The 26,697-nt window shown below is 27.8% G+C and overlaps 2 protein-coding genes across 2 annotated transcripts; one reads left to right on the top strand and one right to left on the bottom strand.

Annotated features, from left to right (window-relative positions):
* Positions 1 to 23: 23 nt before the first annotated feature.
* LOC112688055 lies at positions 24 to 21,938 on the bottom strand. The gene is made up of 5 exons (XM_025561074.1): positions 21,687 to 21,938; positions 5,176 to 5,462; positions 3,941 to 4,506; positions 2,964 to 3,100; positions 24 to 573 (listed from the first exon to the last, which is right to left on the bottom strand). Exons 2-5 carry the CDS (start codon positions 5,345 to 5,347, stop codon positions 114 to 116), a joined length of 1,335 nt encoding a protein of 444 aa, XP_025416859.1. The 5' UTR covers positions 5,348 to 5,462; positions 21,687 to 21,938; the 3' UTR covers positions 24 to 113.
* On the top strand, positions 13,124 to 13,576 carry LOC112688003. Its single transcript, XM_025561012.1, has one exon. It carries the CDS (start codon positions 13,124 to 13,126, stop codon positions 13,574 to 13,576), a length of 453 nt encoding a protein of 150 aa, XP_025416797.1.
* Positions 21,939 to 26,697: the final 4,759 nt, after the last annotated feature.

Below are 26,697 nucleotides of genomic sequence, written 5' to 3'. Positions count from 1 at the left end.
ACATCTGATTTACAAGATATGAGTTGAGTGATAATTAGATTCTCTTTATTATTATAAAGTTATTGTCTTATTACGTGTGCGTGTGTCTTTTATGATACAATGTTTATTCTCGTTCAATAATTAATTTTCTCGAAAATTAAGGGATCCAACTTGCCATAAACCTGTTCGAACCCTTCAATGCTGCAGCAAAAGATATTCGCTTCATGTTTGTTATCTGGGATATCAACCAGGCCCTTATACCCTCCTTCGCATTCATTTTTGCATATAAACATAGATTTGTCCACCTCTTTGTACGGATTGTTCATGCCCAAGAACACTATACCTTTTTTCTCGAACAGATCGTACATTATTTTCCAGTAGAACAACGGGACTGGTAGGTTTTTGGGCGGGTCCAGGAACAGGGGCTGTAGGACGCCGTTCACATCGGGCAGCATGCACGAGCCATATGTCCCGGTCACGACCACATGTATGTCTTCATCTTGATCCATCATTTCGCGATACGTTTTCTCCAGGTCAGCCCACTTATCGCCGTTGAATTGCTGCCACTGGGGGGCCACGTTTGCGTAGTAAAACCTGCAAGCGAGCAAATAGCGTATGGTGAATATATATGTTATTAGATAGGTTAGATAGGTTCTTAAACAATACGCATACACGAGAATAATTCGTTATTGTCGAGTGTTTTTAATAATGATTAGTAATCAGGGATGACTCACGTGGCCTTTGAAATTGGAATTGCTAGGTATTGAATATTATTAATAAAAATTACGAGATACGATTATGAACCAATTTAAAATGTATTTTATTAAACCGAAATAAGCATAAGAAATTTTTTTTTTAAACGATTAAAACTTTCATAGAGCTTAAAAATTAACTCTTGATGGTTATCAAATTTCAAGTATACGTAATATATTATAGCTCCGTAAATTTACCCTGTACATTTAACTGGTACTACTAAGTTAAAGTACATTTTATTAAAATTTTACCGGGTATAATTATTTTATAGTTGTCAAAATCGGGTGAACTCTTTTATTAAATGTTTCTATACAGGTGATAGCGTTTAATTAGTACCCTTTATAATTATTTATACGATACCTATAAACAACTTTATAATTGATCCAAAACTACGTAAATTTTATTGCTCTATTTCACATCTCTAATAATTTTGTAACATCGATGAAAATATGAAATTGCACAAGCATGATTTTCCTAAGATACAACACGTGTATGCCTATCAGTCGATTATTCGGGCACATGTAAACTTCGCCAAAAGTACCTTTTTTACTGTAAACCTCGTCAGAAAAAAAAATCAGGTAAAATTGAGTTCATGTAAACTTCACCAGTGAAGAAAATCAAATAGTAGTATAAAATTAATATAATGATTATTTAAAAAAATTATAATATAATATCATATCGTTCACATTAAATATTTTAATCACAGTAAAAATAAATCATAATAAATAATCATTATACCTAATATCCAAAATTATATACTTATGTCATGTATGTAAATTAAAATTATGTGATACAATTAATAAATATTCTAAGTCTTGTATTACCATTAGTGGTACTCTATTAGTGTACCTATTTATAGCATCCTGTAACACAGTCATTTTTTTTTATTTCGAATATTTTAGCCTATTTATTTGTGATATGTCACTTAGTTTTATATAAGTATGGGTTTGAAATTCGGTAAAAACTTTACTAAAAATATGAACATTTGGTTGAATTTTAAAAAAATTAATTTCTTAATTAACTATTAAAGGATTCACTGACAAAACATAAAAAAAAAAAAAAACTGGTGGAGTTTACATATACCCATTACAGGTAAGGAAAAAAAACTGGCGAAGCTTACACTAGACCTTTTATTACCTTTTTATCTTAACCGATATTCTGGCGGAGTTGACAATCGCTCGATTATTCATGGCAATCTTATTATTTCCGAATTTCCTCTTCTTGTAATTGGCTATAAGTTATGATTTTATGAGCGTTATGAAGGTGGTTATCAACGTTACGACAAGTCGTGCACTATGCCTGAATCCCGGGGTTAGTCTAAAGCTTGATTAATGGAGGGGGGAGGAAAGAAATTACCATTATTATATTATATATTAAATTATTATTTATTATAATGAAACATGCTACTTATACAAATATATACACGGCATTCGATACTAAATATTTATAAATATTTATTATTTATCTGTATGGCGGTGAATCTATACCAAAAATATTAAATAAATCTGCGTTAAAAAAAAATCCCAAGAGGGGGGAGGTTGCGATCAATAATTTACCCCTACCACTATAAATCAGCTCCTGCTTGGATCTCAATAGTATTAAACTGTAAATTGATTTGGTATTCGATAGCCTAGCAGTTATTATCTCATTATCTGTTAGAGTTTTTTGGAAAACTATTTATATCTACCATTGTCACAAATCATGGGAGAGATTTGAGGAGGGGGTGATTCTCCCAAACTTAGCTGTAGTCCCCAAAAATCCAGGACACTACAGTTCAAAATGTTATATTTTGCAACATATTTTGTATGATGATAAAAGTAATGTTGGTTAAGGGGGTCTGGGTGGTATAACTTCCACCGCTATATTTGGTAAACATTTTCCAAGTCGTCCCTAAGTAAAAAATTTAAATTGAGCCTATGGTACCTACAATAGATAATTTTATGAAAATATAGAACTAATATTGTTTATAAAAGTATTTTAAAATTGATATCGAGTATCAATATATTTGAGTATCGTTATGTAGTTATTTATTTGATATATTTTCGAATATCATTGACGTATAAAACATTTTATCTAGTGAATACTTAATATCATGTTCATGTACAATTTAAATTATACACAGTAAAAGAATAATTTTAATGTATCTTTAAATTTATAATTTTATTTTATAATATTCAAATTTATAACTTATAACTTTGGGAAATTTTTTTACCAGAAATCGTTACACTTACGTGGCAGTCTGTTCGAATGCATAGTAAAAATCGGCTTTGGCTGCCAAATGACCTCTTGACAGCGAGTGTTTGCTGTCATCCATAATGTATTTGTTTGCTAGATCATCTGATTTGAGAATTGTTGCCAAAGTTTTCCTCTAAAAAAATAAATCATTACTTTCGAATACTTAAAATGTAAAATGTTTTTATAATTCAATTCTATGTATTTAAAAATATTGATTTTATTACAAATTTTAAGTTCTGAGTAAAACAAATAATGTTTTGTTTTTTACCATAGTGTGTGTGTTTTTTTGAATTTTTAGTACATGATCTCGACTTGAAGGTTTGCTCAGATCATTATCAAATAATAAGTAAAATATGAGAATCGGGTTCAAGTTAATGTTCTAGAGCAGTGGTCGGCAACTAGCGGCCCACGATCTACATCCTTCGTGTCTCTATACGGCCTGCATTAAATTACAAAACTAGGAAATTTTATTGAATATCATATTAATTTTTTTTATTGCCTGGTCCATGAACCTTTTTTAATTTGTGAATGTAACCCATAAGTCCAAAAAGGTTGCCGACCACTGCTTCAAAGGAGTAAACTTTCAATAACTTTTCGAATAAATGAAAAACGAAGATAAAATTGCAAAAAACTTGAAATGAGATTTTCTCCGTTTATCTCAATTATTCGGGAAATTGTTGAGAAATTAAAAATATGACAGATAAATTCCTATGTTTAAATTTTTTTTTTGGTGGTTATAGGAACAATCATTAAGGTCGAAAACACGCGTGCTTACATACACAAAAATAGTAAAAAAACCACACATATTATGGTAAAACAAATACATTCTCCGTTACGCTCAGAATCTAAAACATGTTATATATATATAAAAAAAATATTTTGATTTTGATTTTAGAAACAAAACTCTACCAGGTTTTTTAATTTTTGATATTATGTCTATAATTATAACGGAGTATATAATCCTGTTTCTTACTTGTTCTTTTACGGTGTATTTTTTATTCACGTCTATGGAACCGTATAATTCTTTGGACTTGTGGAACGACGGCCGTTTTTTGTACTTTTGGGATATATCGTAGTACGGTACTCTTGCATCGTACCACGTATACAGGGCGTTCTTGGTCTTGAGGTCAAAACAAATTTTGTACAACACGATCAGTCCTTCGTCCGAACGAAAACCGACTTCGGCTACGGTGTAATTGTTCGACTGACATTTTTTATCGGTCACCACCAGCTCCGACTTAGGCATCGATTCACACTCAAAATCATTATACCTGTATAAGCGATTGTTGTACAAAAGCTGGGCGTCCACTACGCACTTGACCTCCACCTCAGATGTTTGATTCAAATCCTTATGTTTAAATCGCGAATTGGCGCATAACAGCTTAAAAGTGATGTCGTGCTTTATGTTCAGCAAACCATCTATGTCTGGGTACATGATAACAAGTCGTGTGCCGTTTTTCATGTAGGGAATGGGCATTTTCGACGCGTTCTCTTCTTGGGTGGAGATCAAACAATCGTCCACTTGGTTCCATTCTTCATCTGTTTTATACATCGAGTTATATATAATATATATTTCCCCACATAGCAATTTACATATTATACCTAATGTTATGATTATATTAAGTTTACAGAATGTCTTTGGTCTCAATGTTCATAAGTTCGATTAGGATGGGTATTTTTCCAGCTTTTGTCATCAAGACGAGTCAGCGTGTGTGATTAGTAAAACATTTTTCAACCTTTTCCCCATCAGATTTTTTTAAATACGATCTTTTAAAACTTTTTTTTTTAAAAAATTGTATGGTACTCTCTCTCTCTCTCGATATAAATAAGTACGACATAAGTACTCATATATTATTCTGCTTTGAAGTAATTATTTTAAATTATCGATGTAAAATATTGAATTATTCCGGGGGATAATTACTGAATTACATTATTATTAATTATGTAGATTATACTACGTAATATACGTATCTGTGATGTTATTCATCAGCTAGTTAAATAAGTTTTTTTTCATTGTCCTAACTTAACTCAATTTGAGGTTCACTGTTTAATATCTTTGTTATTAGCCACCTTTGTGTTTATATGAATATTATATTTTAAAAAGTATAAAATTTTAAAATTATGAACCCACGGTTTTCAATATGAAACATAAAAGACAATTTGTAACTTAATAAAATTATTATACTAATGTTAAAAAAAATTATTTACCTGGATTATAAAATCTTTTCATGATTTCTTCTGAGGAATTAGCCAAAGAGGAATAGTTATAATTATAATCCTCGTAGGAAATGTCAGGAGGAATCGAACTTTCATCAGAATCTGGTTGTGTTAGACATAGACACGGAAAAATTACTATTACTGAGAGCTTAATCAGATTCATTTTTATATTTTGAGTTTCTGCTGTGTACTGCACGTATTTATTTGAAAGGACTAGTCTATATCTTCGTCTTCATCTACTCTCCCACTTAAATGAGGTCAGCCAACAGTTATCGACGCTGACAAAGAGTAAGTGAAATATTATCTTATATTTTAATTAATAACCAGTGTCGTACGCAAATTAAATCACATTATTTATAAATATACGTATGGTATAGTTAATACTATTACGCAAAAATAATTAACTTTGCTTAACATGGTTATTTTATGTTGAATTCATAGAAATACTTCAAATGTAATCTTTTTCTAATATATACTAAGCAAATAGTTTGTGCATTGATACTGAATTTCCAATTTTTCAAAATGAATGTAACAAGGTAAATTATAGATTTTTATGTATGCTGATCTTTTTAGTGTTGTTGAAAATATATTTGGTATTATTTACAAGCAGAAATTAAATATTTAAACAAAATAAATAAAAACCTTAAATTTACACTCGAAATCCAAATAAATAATATATTTAATTTCTTAAATTTTTCTGTTTCCATAATAAATAAAACATTTGAATTTAGTATTTACAGGAAACCTATACAAACTTTTGCTTTAATACCATATCATTATAATCACCCTAATTTTCAAAAAAAAAAATTTTAATTTAATATTCTATGGACTTGAACGTATGCCATTAAATAAACGTAATTATCAATACGAACTCAATATTATTTATAATATAGCCCAAACAAATAATTTCAATTTAAATATTATTAAAAATTTCCATAAACGTATTAAAGAAAAAAGAAAACACATCTCACCAAATAATGTTTGTAGTTATGTATGAAACATAAAAATAATATAGCTGAGAAATTCATCAAAAGTTTAAACAAAAATTCTAATAATGTAAAAGTCGATTTTAAAACAAATTACAATTTAATCAAACATGTAAATAACAGAACTAAAAATTTTACAAAAAATCCTCTTTATTTTAAAAATGCTGGTATATACAAGCTTAAATGTTAATGTAATAAATTTTATATAGGCAATACAAATATATTTTAAAATAAGATATTAAGAATACTTTTTTAAAATAAAAATAAAAAAAAATTCCTCTAATTCAAATTTTGTTAAACAAATTCTAAAAAGTAACCATAGCATAAATTTTGATATCAATACAGGCTTGGAAATATTAAATACCCAAAATTACATTTACATTAATTCAATTGTAGTAGAGTTTTGCATACACAATAAAAAAAAGAAAAATAATTTTAATAATATTTTAAATATAATTTCTTACATCAATACATTTTAAATATGGTTCTCATTTTATACTTAAATTTTAAAAAGTAGTATAAAATAAGAATCATAGTATTTATATTTATTAATATTTCTATGTCTAATAAGAATTCATTTAAATTATCTCTCCTATTAAAATAAATTATTTGTATGTAAAAACAGCTATTTTTTTTAATGTATTTCTTCTTTTATTTTTTCATACTCAATCAAGATTTTATCGAATCAGTAAATTACTTTGTATATACCTAATGATGAATTTTTATTTGGAAACCGGTCGTACATTACAAATATAATTACTCCAGACTAAACATTCAATTATTTATTCCTATGTATAAACTATTTATTTTTATATTAATTTATGAGTATTAACCATGGACTAATTTTTATTTTATTTTTTATTATTTTGTCATTAGATAATATTTGATTCAATTTATGTTAAAAGAAATTATTCAATCTCCTAGAACAATGCTTAATAATAATTATTGGACCGAGTAAAATTAATAAGTGATAATAAAATGACATGCCAGTCTAATCAGTGTGATTTTTAATTATTCAAAATAGACTGTAATATTGATAAAATTAAAAATCATACTTCATAAAAATTATAATTATGATTTTTAAATTGTATGTGCTATGCACTAACTACTGAAACTTCCTATGCATAATTTAATAAAACCGGAAATTTAAGATTTTAGATTTAGATTTAGATTTAGATTTAGAGTTTATTATCAATTTTTTTATTTTGATAAAGTTTGATAAAATTGAACTACAAATTCGAAATAGAAGATAGATTAAAAAGGCTGAAAATTAAGTGAAATAACATGCTTTGAATTGGATTTATACAAAATAATTAAATTTAAAACCCAACACATACGTAGAATATAATCGTACGTTTTCATTACAAAACAAGATTTTGATCTTTAAGCTAATAACATATTTCGGTATGAAAAGTTCCATTAAGAAATTAAAAGTTAGAAAATCTATAATACAGTTTCTATTAGATTTTAGCATGTCGCTCTTTAGTATCTAATAAATCGTGACTATGCTTTGTTTGAAATAACGTAAATAACGGGTTTTGTTACGGTTATTATTGTAGAAAATATAAAAGAAACTAGTGTAATATATATTCACAAAATAATATTACCGTTGTATAAGCGTGAATTTAATGTACTAAGTGTGACGTTGCGTATCAAAAAAAAAAAAAAAAAAAAAATCCATAATAATAAACAAGTAATTAGAAATGTAAAAACAAAATGATTAATACAAATAATAATGAACTAGTGTGTAAGTTAATGTACAAATTATTAAATAGAATACTTGGTATAGTATATAATATATAGTATATTATACTACACTAAAATATGTAAAATGGGAATTCGTAAGAATGAACTATATTTTATAAGAGACGAAATAGTATTCTTTTTTTATAAAAAATGTTGCGGTCATATGGTTTCAATGTTATTTTAAATGTAACTTGGCATTTCATATTAAATCAAGTGTAATCATCGAATAAGCTATGTTGAAAGTCAAGTTAGATTCTTATAAAGAATACACGTGTAAAATTGATGCAGCTGATATCTATAGTCTAAGTATAAAATATTATGTGTTATTAAATGCAGTGTCTGAAGTAACGTTTAAGTGTTAACAATTATATTATTGTTTGTCGTTCTCTATACTTGTGTGCAAAATACATATAAGGATATAAAAATGTTGTTTCAATTTAAGTTGCGAATGTTTATGTAATAGTTTGTTGAATAATTTTTTTTATTTTCAAATGCATATTAAATATTTCCTATTAGAACTAATATAGTTATTTCAAACAAAACATATATTTATTATTTGGTATTTCCTAACATTATACCTACCTACTTCCATTTTTCTTTTTTTGTTTCGTTTATTGTTGTAGACGGTTTATATATATACCATTTTCATAATATTAATAATCAAAAATCGGATATTTGAACTACAAGTTAGGTACTTGTCATAGATTCAATTAATTTCAAGTAGAGTGCCTAAATAAGTACAGAGGTTTTTCGAATTTTAAGTTTTTTAAATTAAATTTGTAATTTTCCATCTAATTAGTATAATATAAATCACTGTAAACTCTTATTTACATAAATAAGTTTATACGATATTATTATTTCATGTAGTAGGTATAAATTATAGTATAAATATCAGGGTTTACAAACGTTATAATAACGTTATATACTCTTCTGGTCCTTGTGTACTCAGCCGGAGAGTACGCCTGTCTAGCCTGACTTTCACTGCAATAAATTTGATGTCCATCTCAACACTATGAGAATCATATCTGGCATGGCAAAATCAACTCCAAAACATTGGCTTCCCGTCTTGTATAATATTTTTAACCTTCTACACGATGCAAAACATGACGGACTAGTTGAATGGAAATTGGAATGGAAGAAATCTAATCCGGATACTCATAACCTAGTACAAATACTAGGTAACGCACTACCGGGATATCAGCTAGCTCAGCGAGACTGGGTCTTTCTAAACCGATAACGCACTGGACACGGGCGTTGAAAAGAATTGCTTTAAAAAATGGGAAATGGTAGATCTCCCAAACTGCGATGGCGGAAATTCATCTCAGACTATTCACCATATACTAAAAAATTATCGCATTTAAAGAATCAATACGGGAATTTCACGATATGAAACAATAAATTGGATCAGAGTCCTCGACATTAAACTTTAAAGAAGAACTTACCACTTTATTTTAAAAAATTTTACACTTACCAAAAATCTAATTATGTTATTTAATTTATAATATTACTAAATTTATTTGTTTACATGTACTATAATATACCATACGATAATAATAATACTATAACGTTACACATGACAAATAAGGATTAACATTTTTAAACGGAAAGAATAATATACTATAAAACTAAACATAACATACAACGAAAAATACAAAAAATAAAAAAATAAAATAAAACTTAACACATAATATGTAATAATAAAAAAAGTATCATTGAAGATTAAACAAAACAAAATAACTTAATTTACATTTATTAATTCTCAATTACATTGGGCGAATTTATTCGCTGTTCATCAACGAACAAAGTCTCGAGCGATTGAGCGGATACCAACTTATCCGATTACATTTCGGCTGGTTAACTCGCTCGTTCGTGCATATGACGTGTCACAACCACACATCGCGTAAGAAATAACAATAAAATGTATTTATGAAAATTTTAAGGTATTAATTATATTATTCACAAGTTAAAGTCTCTGGTATTTTTTTTTAATTTTTAAACAATGAAGCGGGATAGTAAAAATATAAGTAATTTTTTAAAAATGTACGAACAATATCCATTACTTTGGAATATAAAACATAAGGGCTATTGTAAGTTTTCATTTTTCGCAACTCCTGATGCAATAAATAGGAGATAATAGCAACATCTGCACGAACTACAGCTTCCGACATTTTTCAACCACAATTTGTCGCAAGCACACTAGCGATTTTGTTAACTATGTCGATTATACAAAACAATTTTACTCATCGAAGTGTAAAATAGCTAGCGAATAGCAACAAAAGAAGCCCGGCCGTCCATTTCAATCGCGGTCGAGTAGGTTTATTATATTAAACATCAAACACTTTTTCTACTGAACTAGCCTCTTTAACAACTAAAGTGGTAACTCTAGAAGCTAATATTGCATCGTCAAATACAAAGGCATCAACCTTAATTAACGACAGTTTAATATCTGAGATGATCAACAGACAATCACGACGAAATAATGTGTTACTCTTCAATTTACCAGAAGTTCCTAATGACTCAACCAATGCAAGCTCGGATCCTACTTCTATTCAAAACATTTTTGATTTTCTTAATTTAAAATCCAAACCTAATTCTGTCACTCGTCTGGGCAAACCTTCTTCTTCTAATACTACCAAACCTCGACCAATAAAATTACATTTCTCTGATGAAAAATATATTTTTGAATTATTCTCATATCAAAATAAATTAAAATCAAACTCTACCTGGAAAGATCTTCGCTTCTCTTCTGACCGAACCAAACAGCAACAAGAATACATATCACACCTTCGCCAAGAACTTCTAAACCGTCAATCTAATGGAGAACAGGACCTCATCATTAAATACATCAAAGGCACCCCAAAAATAATCAATTCAAAAAACTAATTTCCATTCACAATATATTCAACTGCTACTGCCAAAATGTAAGAGGTCTTAATACTAAATTAAAATTATTAAAAACCAATATAGATTTTTTAGATTTTAATATTTTAGCTTTTACCGAAACCTGGTTACATAATAATGTTAGCTCACTTAAACTAGGTCTCGTAAACTACGAAATTTATAGATACGATGGATCATTATTATCTAGCTCGTCGACCAGAGGAGGAGGTGTCTTAATAGCAGTGAATAAAAAATGTATTTACTCACAAATAGTTATTGATGTAAAATCGCTAGAATTATGCTTTGTCTCTGTAAAAATTAATAACACTAAAAATTTAATCGTGGGTTGTATCTACTTTCCGTCAAATTCCCCTTCTTCTTTGTATAATGATTATTTCTCTATTTTAGATAACCTAATTTCTTCTCGCCCAAATGATGATTTTCTACTTTTCTGTGATTTTAATTTGCCAAATTTAAATAAAGCATCATTAAATACTAACTTAAATCTATCCTCTTCTGAAGCTATTTTTTTAGAAAACCTATAATTTCTTAATCTTTTTCAAATAAATACAATCTTCAATAGTTATGATTCAATACTGGATCTTATCTTATTCAATTCTAATTCTCATTCTATATCTCTAAATAAGGATTCTATAGTTCCAGTTGATAATTATCACCCTCCTATCAATGTCAGTTACTCTTAGTCCTACACTCCCTCTCCGCTATCTTTTTCTGAAGAAACCTATGACTGGTATAAGGGAGATTTTATAAATATTTTATCTTTCCTTGCTTCAATAAACTGGAACGAATTTTTCAATATTAGTAATGATATTACAACCATAACTGAAGAATTTTATTCCCTCCTATTCTATGCAATTAACACTTTTATTCAAAAAAAAAAAAAAAAAAATACTGCAAATCTAAATTCCCCTGTTGGTTTTCTAAAAACTTAATAAATCTAATCAAATTAAAAAAATTCTAACATTCAATATTTAAGTTATTTAACTCACATGATGATTACCAACAATTCTCTTCCACACGTGTTCAATGCAAAACCTTGAGTAGATTTGATTACTCCCAATACTTTATTAATATTCAAAAATCTTTTAGATCTCAGCCTAAGAAATTTTGGTCATTTATTGAAAATATTAAAAAATCATCTGGTCTTCCAAACTTAATGTCATTAACCATAAAACAGCTGATAATGGTCAAGAAATTGTTGACTTATTTAGTCAATACTTCTCTTCAGTTTATAAAATTACACCTCCTACTAATATTAATTTTCAGTCTAATGTAGTTCAATCAATTGATTCCTTAAACTCACTAAACATCGAACTCCTAGAAGTTTTCAATGAATTAAATACTCTATCTTCTAAAAATGCAATGGACCTGATAGTCTCTCTCCTATATTTTTATTTAACTGCAGATTTATACTTTCACCACCTATCACATATCTCTTTAATTTTAGTTTAAATAGTGGCTCATTTCCATCATCTTGGAAATCCACCTATATTAATCCAATTCTTAAAAAAGGTAATAAATCATTTATCTCAAATGACCGTCCTATATAAATAATTTTTATTCTCCCAAAAATATTCTCTATAATAATAAATAATAAGCTCACACCCATATTTAAACATATTTTAGCACCACAACAACATGGATTTCGCAATAAAAAGTTATGTCTTACTAATTTAATAACTATTAAACATCATATAATTAAATCTTTTTCTAATAATCAACAAACCGATGTTATTTATATAGATTTTGAAAAAGCCTTTGATAGAGTAAACCACTCTTTATTAATTAATAAACTACAGGAAATCGGCTTTGCAAATCCTCTATTATCATGGTTTAACTCATTCCTAAGTCAGAGAATCCAATTTGTCAAATATAAAAACTTTATATCAACACCTATAAACGTAATTTCTGGTGTCCCTCAAGGCGATCACTTTTCCCCTCTCCTTTTTAATTTATTTATAAATGATGCTGTATCATCCATTTCACACTCCAACATTTTATTATTTGCCGACGATGCAAAAATTTACAAATCTATTACTTCCCCCGATGATACTAAACTTCTACAAAGTGATTTAGCTTCATTTAACGAATGGTGCATTTCAAATAGTCTTTCATTAAATATTGATAAATGCCAAATTGTTACTTACTCCAAAAAACACAATCCCTTACATTCTAATTATCATATATGCGATATTAACCTACATCGTTCGTCATTATTTAAAGATCTTGGGATTTTATTTGATTCCAAACTATTATTTAATGCTCATGTATCAGCGATTAAAAATAAAGATTTATCTGTATTTGGTATGATAAAAATAAACGGCTCCGATTTTCGTGATCCACTTGCTCTAAAATGCCTTTATATCTCACTAGTCCGTTCTTTATTAGAATATGCTCCACTAATTTGGAATCACAAAAGTGTAGGACATAATGATCAACTTGATAAAGTTCAAAATAAAGCTCTCAGATTTTTATGTCATAAAGGTAATATTCAAAGAACTTCTCACTCTGGATATGATAATAATTTAAAATTGTTAAATTTAGAATCTTTAAATGTATGGAGACACTTATCATACAACACGTTCCTCACCAAATTGCTAAATAACGAAATTGATGATCCATTTTTATTAAGTCAATTAAATTTCAAAGTTAATAGCCACTACACTCGTAACAATCATTCATTCTATATTCCTCATTCATCCGAAAAGTTTACATCATACGACCCCATAAATATTTTAATGTCTTCGGGAAATAGTTAATGATATTATAAAACATTGAATGTATTTTTATTATTATTATCATCATTATTATTATTATTATTATTATTATTGTTGTTGTCATTATCATTGTTATTATAATTATTATTATTACTATTATTCGATATATTAATCTTTTCATTTTTTATTGTGTTATATTTTACTATTTTAAATTATATTATATTATTGTTATCTTTACAAATATATTGTGAATTGGACTTTTGTCCGTATAAATAAATAAATAAATAAATAAATAAATAAACGAATTTGATAACAGTGAGTAAATTCGAAATATAAATTGACGATTGACATTTATTGGATCTAATGTCTTAACCACTTAATTTTACCGGCTATAATTGCATTTTTTTTATTTTTCTTATCATCATCATTGTAACTATGGGTAGAATAAATTCCAATTCCATGATGTGATGATTCTTTTTAAATACTAAGTTAAAACAAATGAAAGTGTTTGTTCCAAATAGTAAATTGTTAAAATCTAAATCGAACTGGAAATCATTCTTGCAATTTAGGGAACCATTTAAAACGAACACCCACAAAGATAATATAGAATAGTATGGTACAGAATAGAATGGTATTTATTCGCATAGAAATGTAATAGGTAATACCGATGTGTATAAATATAATATGGTATTTTTTGTAAGATTTTTTACGTGTAATATTATAACACAAAACGCAAAAATTACATAGTGTTAAAATTTGAAATGACGATAGACGCAAAAATTATTCTAAGTAAAAATAACGTAAAAAGACATTTTATTTTCAAATGCAAAGTGAATACATATGTGATAAATATGTGTACTGTTGTTGTTTTATAAAGTTTATTTAGATTATATAAACTAAAGTATAAATTATTAGGCAACGGATCATTTATTGCATTCGAAAATCATATGTCCGATTTGATCAATTTTTCGTACCTCATGTGTATTTTGTTATGATAAAAATGTGTAAAAAATATCTTAGATATTATCTAGGATATTTATATTAGACATGTATCCAGTGGATACATGTCTAATATATTGCCTATAAATAATATTAAGGATGAATGATAAAAATAGTTTTAAAGAATATTGTATAGGCAAGTTATTATACATACACGTGTATAGAAATGAAACAAATAACCAAGTTGATCCTATGTCTTAGTTTCGATAAAAATCGAAATATATTGTTGGTTAAATATTAGTGGATCTACTGTTTATCTGTAGAATGATATTTGCTTATTTGTTTTCATAGTTTATTTTCATTTATTTTCAGTTACATCTTTATAGATATTTATAAATAATAATCAACAGTATTCTGATACGAAAAATATTTTATTGTAATACTATTCTAGGTTTTCTCAGCTAATCAACTACGAATCAATAGAATAAAAAAAGAAAATATGTTTGGGTGAAAATTATTTTTCGATTTAAATTTTTATTTTTCAAATTGATCGAACGGTACTGACGGGTGCATAACGATTTCGTGAAATGGATTTACTCACGGTAAACGGGCACGCAGCCTAAGGGTTCGCGCATAGTAATCGACAGGAGCGCACATGTTACGATAGACACTGCGCGAAAATCCGGTTAGGTTTTTTTTTCGTTTTTCTTTCCCGATTATTCTTTTCCCCGTCATCACAGCACACCCGTGCATTAAAAACTTCATATCGTGATGATGTGTGGGGAGGGGGGTAGAAGGTAGGGCGATCGTCAAACCGCGGACGGTTCGTCGGTTTTGACCAATCGGCGTGATTGTAAAATGCAACGTATAGTGTGCAATGTAAAGTGCACACGTTTCGATGGCCAATGAGCGTTTTCACACTCCGATACGTTTACGCGGCCAGCGGAAAACCAAATAACCCGCGACAAGGGCGTATTTAGGGGGGGGGGGGTGATATGGGCGTTCAGAAACATCTCCCATCGACCGTATTTTATGGTATCTCACAAATTGCAAACTTACAGTATAATTTGAATAAACGTTGTATATAACTCTTATAGATTTTACATACACCGTCTTAATATAATCATTTTCATTTATATGATAATTTATATAAATACATGGTATCTATTGATGTAATACGGGAGGGGTGAGACAGAGCCCCCTACTTACCGTAAGTGCATTAAATCTTAAAACGCCCCCGTTAAATGAATTCTGGATACGCCACTGACCCACGACCACCGCGGGTATCCGTCGGAACCCCTTGCGCTGGGCACCGCGACCGAACACCATTCGGACCACGGTCGATTCACAATGTCACCGTAATGTGTAATACGTGATCAATGGGCTTCGGACGGACGGAACGCCATTCGTATGCGACGCGCGGACGACGAGGCTTGTCGGACGTTCTCGGAAGTCGGTTGTAAACGCGTGGCCGACTGGTTTCCTCCTCCTCCACCCCTCCGAAACGACCCCTCAACCCTTTCTCCGCCACAGAATTCGATTCCCGACCGGTCGTGACTTTCCCCTCCCCCCCATCGGGTACGCCCGACGAGTCTGCGCCTACGGCCATCTACTTACGGCCGCAAGACGGACGTCATACGTGTGCGCGGCGTCGTTTCTTTGCGACGGAATTCCGGGCCGCCGCGGAAAATGATTCGCGCAGAGACAATCTGCCGCGCATAGCGTCGCGTGCGCGCCGAACAAATCGCTTTATTATTTCGGGGCGTCCACGAAACATAAAAAATAAATAAAGATAGAAAAAATACCCTCCGGAAGATACAATGCAGCGGTCTCGAATGCGTTCGACGAAGTTCGAACTAGAAAATGGAAAAAAAAAAAAAAAGAAAACAATGCAACATTCAACGCAGAAAGGTAAAAAGGTTGTGAAATCGTTCGAATTATTGTCTGATTACCGATCGTCTGCATATGATCTGACAATGATGATTCAATTACCGGTGCACAAACAATTACTATTTTTTTCGAACAAGTTTCTAGTGAAAAAATCGAGTACCGCGAAAAAAATAACAATAGAAACTGTCGGCGGCATTGTGTGCTTGGAAATGAAGAGATGACTAGGGACCGGATTTATATGTAAATGCATATTTTTATTAAAACTACATATTTTAGATTTGATAAGAAATTTTCATGATTTAAATCATTCTTTTACTATTTTTATTTTACACATTTTCACATATTTCACAAATTTATAAATAATTTTAAACATATTTTATCATTTCATCATTCATATGTTTTCTTATTACGAAAATACAAGAAATTATTTCAAAGTTAGATCCAGAAACTTCTATCGCTATTAGAAAAGCTCAAAATATTATGCGAAATGAAACATTGAAAAATAATTTCATTTTCATCTCGGTGAGTTTTAGTTTTATTGCACATACAATTACAAAATTAGAAACAAAAAATATGTCTTAAATGATAGTATGCTAACTGTCGAATCAGCGATTGAAAAATTAAAAATCGTAAGAGAACCAATAGGATATGTTGTAAAAAAGAAAATTCATGCTGTTATGGAAAAAAATCTAGACTATATTGACTTTAAAACAACCAATGACATAATGAGGGGCAGACACTCTTCTAAAAATTATTACCTTCTGATATTTTGTCCATCAAATATGCTGAAATTACATCGATTAATGTAGAACGATCATTTAACCGTTTTAAAAATATTTTGAGGCCTGATAAGCGACATTTAACATTTGATAATTTAAAAGAGATTATAATCATTCAATGCAACAATTAATTTTGATAATTTAATAATTATAATTGTATTTTATTTTTAATTAAATTTTCCCCCCGTATATTTGGAAGTTAGCACATATCTTATAAATTATACTTCCATATATATCCATACATATTTCTGTATTTTGATTACATATAAATCCATTCCCTATTGATGATGTTTCATTCAATTGACTATACGCAAGTACGAAATCTGAATTTAGAACCATAGGCCACTAGACGTACAATAAAACGTTTATTTAACGTTTATATTTATATTTTTGTGAGTAGGTGTAATGACTTTGTTTTTGTCCTCCGAAATGTTTTCAATTCATGTAAATATATGAATAAAATTGTTATATGTGTTTCAATAGGTCCGTGTATTATAATAACTGGGAGTGCAAAATTTGGGTGGGCTGCATTTGCATTATGTTGAGAGTATTCAAACTTAGAAATATACTTTTAAATTATTGATATTATTGAATCAATTTGTTTAAAAATTTGGAAACAACAACATTTGAACGAAAAGTCCGAATTCATAAATATGTTTTGTATACTTCAGTATATAATATTCTAATGATATCCAAAAATTGAAAACTAACAGTATATAAATACTATAAATACATTATTTAATAGAAATAATATTGGAAAACAATTTGTTAAAATTTTCCATAATAATATAATAGTATTTAATGTCTGCTTGGACATTTAATAATTATAATTTCAACGTATTATTATATTTATGCATTATAGTGGAGTGAGTATTAAACATTCATGTATAATATTATGCTGTGAATAAACTAATAAATCACCAACTAACATTAAAAACTTAACGTTCGTTATTTCAATAACTATATAGTCTACTAGTATTTATATTATAATTGAACATATATTTTATATATTGTGCATTAAACTATACTTACCTATTAAACATTTATTTTAAATTTTATCTCATTTCCACTCTATAAACAGTTTATTGAAGTACTAAATCCTTTATTCATATTATTGACTGTTTTATTGTAGCAGTTTGAAATTGAAAAATAATAACAAACCAAATTCATATTTTACAACTGTATTTATAACTTATAATAAAAAAAAAAATATGTGACTTATAAAATATAAATAGATGGATAATAATTTATTCATGGTTATATACATCGATATAATACATAATTATACCCCGTGCAATAATATTTGTACAAATTACAGTTTCACTCGAACAAGTGCTTTATTGAGCCCGTCATATGTACAAAGAGTTTAATTTTAGATATTCATATATGTCACGTGACACGTGCTTTCGTGAATTCTATGATTTATTTTCAAGTCATCAAACTTGAATTTTTATAAACCTATTGCAATTTAAAAATTCATTTTAGAGATAACATCTAAATTGTTGTGAAATTTCAAATTGTCCTTATAATAATTGCAAAAACTAATGAATATTAAAAATAAAATAAATAATAAACGAATAAATAATATATTAAAAGTTTAATATTTTATTGTTATTGTTTATATTATGTAGTGGTTAGTGGTATATCCAAATGTATTATTATTATTAGTTATTTCCATTCGCCGTCTAGCTCTTAGTAGTTATTTCAGAGTTACGATGGCTCATTGGGTGTTTATCTTTTTTAATATGAATGATTAACCGTTACACCAGGTGATCCTGAAAGTGACAGGATATTGTGTGTTTTTATGTTTTGTACAACTAAATTTCTTAAAAATTAAAATATAATAGTAACAATAAGCTATTATGATTGTTCTAATTACTAATTGTCTGTTTTCCATTTTACAATTAAAAAATGTTCACGATTGTTACAATTTTATTTTTATTTATTTAAATACACACGTATTTATCTTTTTTTCGGATAGGTTAGGGTCACAAAAATTATTAAACGCGGTATTCATGCGATTTACGAGAATTATAAATTACAGGGTCTCCATCCCAGCATTTTTAATTACACTTATATACAGGTAATAAGTAGCTCTAGCTTAAACCGGACACCGGATCTCAATAAATTCCATGATTAGGTACTGTATTTAATGTCCTTAACATCCCCGTTCGTAAACTTTCTCTATCAAGACGGTACTTCCTCGTACGGAAACAGACCTTCGGACTAAGGAAAAAAAATGTGTAGTTGTTTTATCGCTTGATTGAAATTCCAACTAATAGTTATATAGATACATATTATTTCGTATACTGACAATTTTGGAGTTGTGAGAAACCGATACGACCTTGAAAGGTTTAATGTACTTATGGAATACAATATAGGATATCACTCGACGGAGAAAAAGAAAACTCAACTATGGGTACTAAACAAGATTTTGTTAGAAGTAGTAGGGATAAGTATCAATAAACTCGTGTATAAATGCGATTATAGTTACTTGTGAATATGTTATTTCAAAACTAATTGAATAATTGTGGATAACTTCTTCTTGGGTGTCGCTTTTATTATACCTGCTGTGTTGCCTTCAGTCATCCGAACAAATGATAAATGTTACTGAGCATAAAAACATATTTACTGTCGGGAAATGCATTTATGCAGCTTGAAACTTACAGGTTTATTATTATTGTTATTATTATTATTTTTTTAATACTGTTAACTGTCCTATTTAAAACTTTATTACGTCGAATATAAATTATTGTAACTAGAAGATATCGTATCATACAAATATTTATAAAAAATATAAACATTACCAACGTAGTGAATAAAAAAGCTATCAATAATTATACATAAGAAAAATATGTGTGTTTAGCTATAGTAAGAATAGAGTTACAATATTAAACAAGTTTGCAATGTTTGTTATTAATATTTGTAGAGAAATTTATTAGTTTGCAATGATAACCGTCTACGGCATACATCATAAACAGTCGTATTATAACAGTTAATAGTTTTTTTATTGGTTTTAAGCAGTGAGTAACTGAATTATTAAAATTAAAATGTACGTATCCGATGATTAATTTTAATCTGACATTTAAACCGTCATGGAAAGGATATAAGCTATTAACATTTGAAATTCATCACTTTTTACATTTTTTTTTTTTTTTATAAGATAATGATCGTTTTATAAGACTAGCAGCTATTGGTCGTTTAAATCCTTGATATCGCGTAAATATCGATAAAACGTACTGACCCTTCGATAATCAGTATCTCTTTTTTATTATTCTGTCATAAAAGAATATTATCAATCTCGTAAATAAAATTAACGTGTATTTGAAGTTTTGACCACCCATGTTGTCTAAAAATCTTGGACAAAGTTATTAGTCATTTAAATTAATCATAATTTCAAAAAAAAAAAAAAAAAAAACAACTATATGGAGTGTGTGATATACACACAATATTCTTAACTGTGATGTGTCTGTACTCTAATACAATATGCTATTATTTAAAATGTACAATAAATTGTTTTGTTTTGTAATATTTGCAGTACCTAATGCACTTTATTATAATGATATATATATATTTAATAATATATTTGTAGAACGAAAATAATTTGATATTTGATTCAAAATTTTTTGAAATACATCAAATACAAATGATATTTAAATTATCGATTGTGTTACATGTGAAATATTACTACATAATTAATATTAATTATTAAGGTAACCTATATATTGATGATTTATTATAAAAACTATTGAAAGTAATATTAACAAGGCTATGCTAGTTGATTTTTTTTTTATAAATATTTTAATATTTAAGAAATTTATAAACAATTGAAAATGCTAAAGTTACCTACATTTATTTATATACCCTCAATAAATAAAATAATATATCTATAGTATGAAGCCTTACTGTTAACCAAGTAAGCATAATGAGTGAAGTATGAAGAGTAGTTTTATTGTAATATAAAATGTATGTAAAATGTAAAAAATCGATTTAACCATCGTGCAATCTTTATAAATCGTCGTAACTTATACGCAACCATTATTAATATAGTATTGTATTATTTGAAAATTTGCATTACTCTATAGACCTTCCTCTACAGTTACTATGTCGACTCACGCTAAAATCTTGAATCAAAAAGTATTGGTGATGAAAACTTTTTTATTTAAAACTGAAGTTAAAAATATCGTGAAATAAGGTATTAAATCCATGTTAATTCTTTATCTGGATGCACTATTATAGTATATTATTTATAATTTTAAATGTTTATCAGTACCATTAAATTGATTAATATTTAATAATTTTTTTTATTATATTAAAAATAAATCTGTAATAATTAAAATAGAATGTTTAATATAAATAAAAAAAAAATAATAATAATACAATTTTGTTCACCTAAATACTATTTTAAAATAATTCTCTTAAAATTATTTATAAGTATGTAGACTTAGTTTGTTTACTTCAGAGACCATATTACTACAGTAAAATTGCAATTATTTTTGAATAAAAAATTTTTAAAATCAGTACTGTTACTTTAAAGCACTTACTTATTTACGTTCGTTTGTGTATAGAACAAGAAATTTATACGCAAGTATAAACTATTTAAATATGTCGTTTCGTCCAAATCTAAATATGAGATAGAATTTTGTAGTAAAATTTATGATTTTTTTGATTTACAACAAATTACGATGATCATTTAACCGATCCTTTGTTTGATAAAATTAAAGCAACTTTAACACAATTTAAAAATACTTCGTTTATATAAATGTCAAATACAGAACAAGATATACAAACGTCAGGTTATGATAGGTTACATTTATTCAACTGACACAACACTGAACACAAATTGATTGTCAACATAATATATGTGTGTAAAACATATAACGAGTAATTAGATAATGTATGAAATATTAATTTATGATCCATTAACATTTTTATGTTTGAATAATCTATTATCGCTGTAAAGTATGAAGCTATTAGTTGAGTTGAATTGAGTTACCTACATACATATTATGGTGTTATTGTAAACTACGACTGTAGGTAATGATAAACTAATATAATAAATATAATTTTACAAGATAGTAGGTACTTATTCAATCGTAAATAGTAATAATGGCTGTACAAATAGATTTAAAGGTAAAGTGAAGCGTTGTGTTTCAATAAATACTATCATATAAAATTAAAATACTTAAAAAAAATATTTTGTTAAAATTTTACCTAAAACTAGATATTTAACAACATTTTTTTTTTTTTTTTTAAGATTTCGATATCATGTACTATATACTTGCGTTTTAATTACTCATATTTTTATTTATAGAAGTAGAAAATATAAAAAGTTAGTTTAATTTTTACTTTACTTTTTATTAAACTCTCTATTTAATATTAATTGTTATTATATAAAAATATTTAAATTATATTAGTATAATTTCTAGAACCGGAAGTCATCACCTACTTTTTAAAGTACGTTTTATTAATAGGATTTTACTACTGTTGTCATATGGAAGTGGAACTCTAAAAAATCGCAGTAACTAAATTCGCCATAAAGTTTGAAAAAAATGCACCAGGAAATTATCAATGTTACATGGAAACGAAGTTGGAACTTTTTATTTTATAGTTCTTATGGAATTATTAATAAGGAGGATAATGAATTGTTAAATTAAAATAAAATTAATGTCCTATTTCGATTTATTAGTTTTATTAATTATTTGTGTCTAACAATATCTTCAATAACTATGTATTTATACACTGGTTAAAATGAAAATAGTAAAATCGATTATTTATTGCAAATTAGCAGAATTGGTTATCAAAGTACTTTAATTATTAGGAAAAATTGACCATTGGAATGGTTTGAAATTCAATTTATTATATTTATATAAAAAAGAAAAAAATAGTAGTTTTAATGTTCCAAAAAAGTATGAAAAATTAAATTAATGCATAAATTATAAATAATTCTATCAATGCTAAAGTACCGATTAGGTATGTATTTTTATAATATTATGAATTCGTTGTTGATCGGTTTTTCGTCATATTTTTAATTCTTTCTTGTATAAATACTTAATAAACTTAATAATAATAAAATAAAAATGTTTAATTATTGTGCATTATTTGAAGTTTAGGTATGAAAACAAAATTGATTAATTTACTTTAACTTTAATATTGAACTGTAGCAAATAGATAAATATGTTTGAAACTGTTTTAACTTTTCTTGTTCGTTAAAGAACTTCAAGCTCGCCAGCTTTAGATGTTTGAATTTTTCGATTTATTTATTGTTGCATAACCATTTGAATTGTGTTTTATTTTAATACGGACGTTTATGTACTTTAAACGTAATCATTCTAAGTTTATTATAGGCGTTTTTTTTTTAACTATTACTAACTGGTACTTGACATCTTGTACATAATTTATGTACGATATTGTATAACGCATATTAATCGTCAACGGTTCCGATTTTATTCGATATTATACTTCAGTAAAAACATCGTCGAGACTATAGAAGTCTCTACGGTTTATTGTCGAGAAATACTACACCTATACAAAGACGGTCGTATCATTAGAGAGAATGGTACGATTTCACTTCAGTGCGCGTGTCATTATTGCAATGTGCTCAACTATAATTGTCGTTATAATAATAATGGTATTGTAAATTATATTACTATTATTACTACATTGTGTTGTCCGTATGCAGTTGCTTCTGTTATTCGAAGCGCGAAACTTTGGAGGCTAAACGATGAACGAAAACGAAATGTATAGTCAAACAGCCGGCAGCGATCGTTTTCGCGACATGCCGACAAGATGTTTAACGGATTCTCTATCATGGTGGTCGGCAACAGCTCTTCAGTTACCGCCAATTAAACGGCAATTAAACGACGGTTGAAATTTTTGTTTTAACCGTACCAACGAATTATTTGGGCGGTCTCCTTTAGGTGAAACGATTAATCTAATTTTTTTACCCGATAAACGCAAAGGAAATATGCACGTCTGCATTTCGAAACTCTCTTTGACTCGTGGAAACCGTTTGTTTTCTCACAAAAAAAAAAAAAAAACGCGACCTTACGATGATTTACGATAATATAGTACAGTAAATATATGGACACGTAACCCATAATGAAATAACGAAATTCGAGATTATTTTGTTACGTGGTTATTCATTACAGTTGTTACAAAATGCAGTACAATTTTACATTCTTTCGCTCTAGTTATTGGATTGAATTATTGTTCACCCATATCTTATAATTATTTTCCGTGTAAGTATATAGATATTTCAATAGAGGAGTCTTAATTTATTTTAATACGTGTGCTATAACATACTCTGCTGTATAATATAGTTGTAAACTATATTCATTATTGTAAATTGAATGTTTGATGCTTCAATCAAATGATCAAGATTGTTTGATTACATACTGTCGTCGGTGTAACAGTTTGAGTAGAATTTATTATAAATCGAAGAGGAGGTTTTGTCGAACACGCCCATGGAATAGTATAAAAATATGTCTATTGAATGTTTTTATGCGGAGTCATTTAACTGTGTACAGTGTTTGCGAGGAAAGCGTATTATCGTTTGTATACCTACATTTAATATGATCGATATGCTGTCCAGACCATTAATTTATCCCTTTTAAGCACGTGAGTACTGAGTTGAATTTTAATATATTTTTGCATATATGTATAAAGGCCTTAAGCGTTTTAATTTGAAAAATAAATGCATTTTTTAAAGAACAATATATTTAGTAATTCATTAGAGATTGGAGGTTTGATTTTTGTTTTTAAATTTTGTACGTTTTCAATATATTTAACTTTTTTCTTGTTGTTAACTTTGTGAGACTGTTTTTATAATTACATTATATTTTTCCATTGTATTCAAGAAATTCCCATGCCAACGAGGTACTGTGTTTAACATGACTTGTCAAACCCAATTTCATAGAAAAAATCCACAAGATTTAAGAGTCAAATCTATATTTGCACTAACTAAAATTATGCGATTAATTAACTATGACTATAACTAGAAAAGAATATGTATTTAGTCATATTGATAATATTTAAATGTCAAATGGCGCACATTTTATATACAATTTCACAGAGATTCTATTTTATTTTTTCGATGATTTAGTGTTTTGGAATATAAAATATTTATTAAGGTTTAATTCTTACGAGGAAATAATTATTATTAATAATTTATTCATTATGAATTTTCTTTTTTAAATAACAAGAAACCACAAAGATTATATTTATTTTACGAAATTCGATGTTTTAATATATGTTAATGTTTTGTTCTGTAATTTATGTTTTGCTTGCTGGATATACTTTACATACATATTATTAGTTATGTTTTCATACATTTAAAAATGATATCGTATATTATTTTTGTGATAAACTTTAAACTTTGTGATTGATAAAAAAAATAACAGGAATATACAAATGTGATAGAAATTCACGTAGTATTTTATACATAAAACTCGTATTTAAACTATGATAAATAAACTAACAATGACTTTTATGGAATTCATAGTTCACATGATTTTGTAAATGTTAGTCTTAAATTTAAGGTTAAGATTAACTATTATTTTCATTACTATTACCATAATATGTTCTATAAAATTAGTTAAATTTAGTCAAAACTAATATTTAAGGCTCATTAAGTAATACGCCCAAGTTTCACAGAATTATCATTACACACAATATGTTATATATTTCAAACTAATTCTTACGTCATAATAGCAATACGATACTAAAGATCAATCTTTGTAAATGTTATGAACCCGTACAGTAACCATAACGTAACTACAGGCTTATATGCCTTAATTCAAATGTAGCAAACTACATTATACTGTTAACTGCACAACTTGCAGTAGTTGACAATGTTTACGACACTATATTATTGTATGTTGTACGATTTCAAAGTGTTCTACCCAATGGTTACAATATAATATGCTTTCCTTTATAATCCGTTTTGTAGCCAGTAGTTGTTCTATTCAGATGACTGAATTCGTCTCATTGGGTAACCCACACGTCTGTCCCTGACTGACATAATGTTCAACACTGCATAGGTTACTATACAAGTAGATATCTTTGTTACCCCAGGCGAAATGCGTTTCTGATCAGTGACCAATTGTAATCGAACACCGCGGGCCGTGTTCTAGATATTGCATATGATGATGGTTTAACAATCATAGGAAACAACATATTTGAGAAGTGATGTTAGTTTGTATGAATAATTTTGTTCTTCTCAATGTATGTTTATTGATGCTTTCGATTCGGAAAATAAAATATATGCAACACGCGTGTCAAAAACCAAAGATTGCGATTGGAAATTTAACATTTTCACTGGGTAAATAATAATATTTATTTATTATTATTATTATTATTATATTTTTTTTTTCATATAAAATAAAATACACTATTTGAGCCATTAATTTTATTTGCAGTCGTTAAAAATGTTAACAGATTAAAAAATACATAAAAACTAATGATAATTAAATAAATAATTTTTATTTAAAGAATCTCGAGAATACAAACATAGTTATTTTAGCTTTCAAAATACTCGATACTATCGAAAAATCA

The sequence above is a fragment of the Sipha flava genome, unplaced genomic scaffold (assembly GCF_003268045.1).
Source record: "Sipha flava isolate LNK unplaced genomic scaffold, YSA_version1 36_pilon_pilon, whole genome shotgun sequence".
Lineage (NCBI taxonomy): Eukaryota > Metazoa > Arthropoda > Insecta > Hemiptera > Aphididae > Sipha > Sipha flava.
The sequence above is the reverse complement of the archived record's forward strand: the minus strand, read 5'-3'. Positions and strand labels throughout refer to the sequence as shown.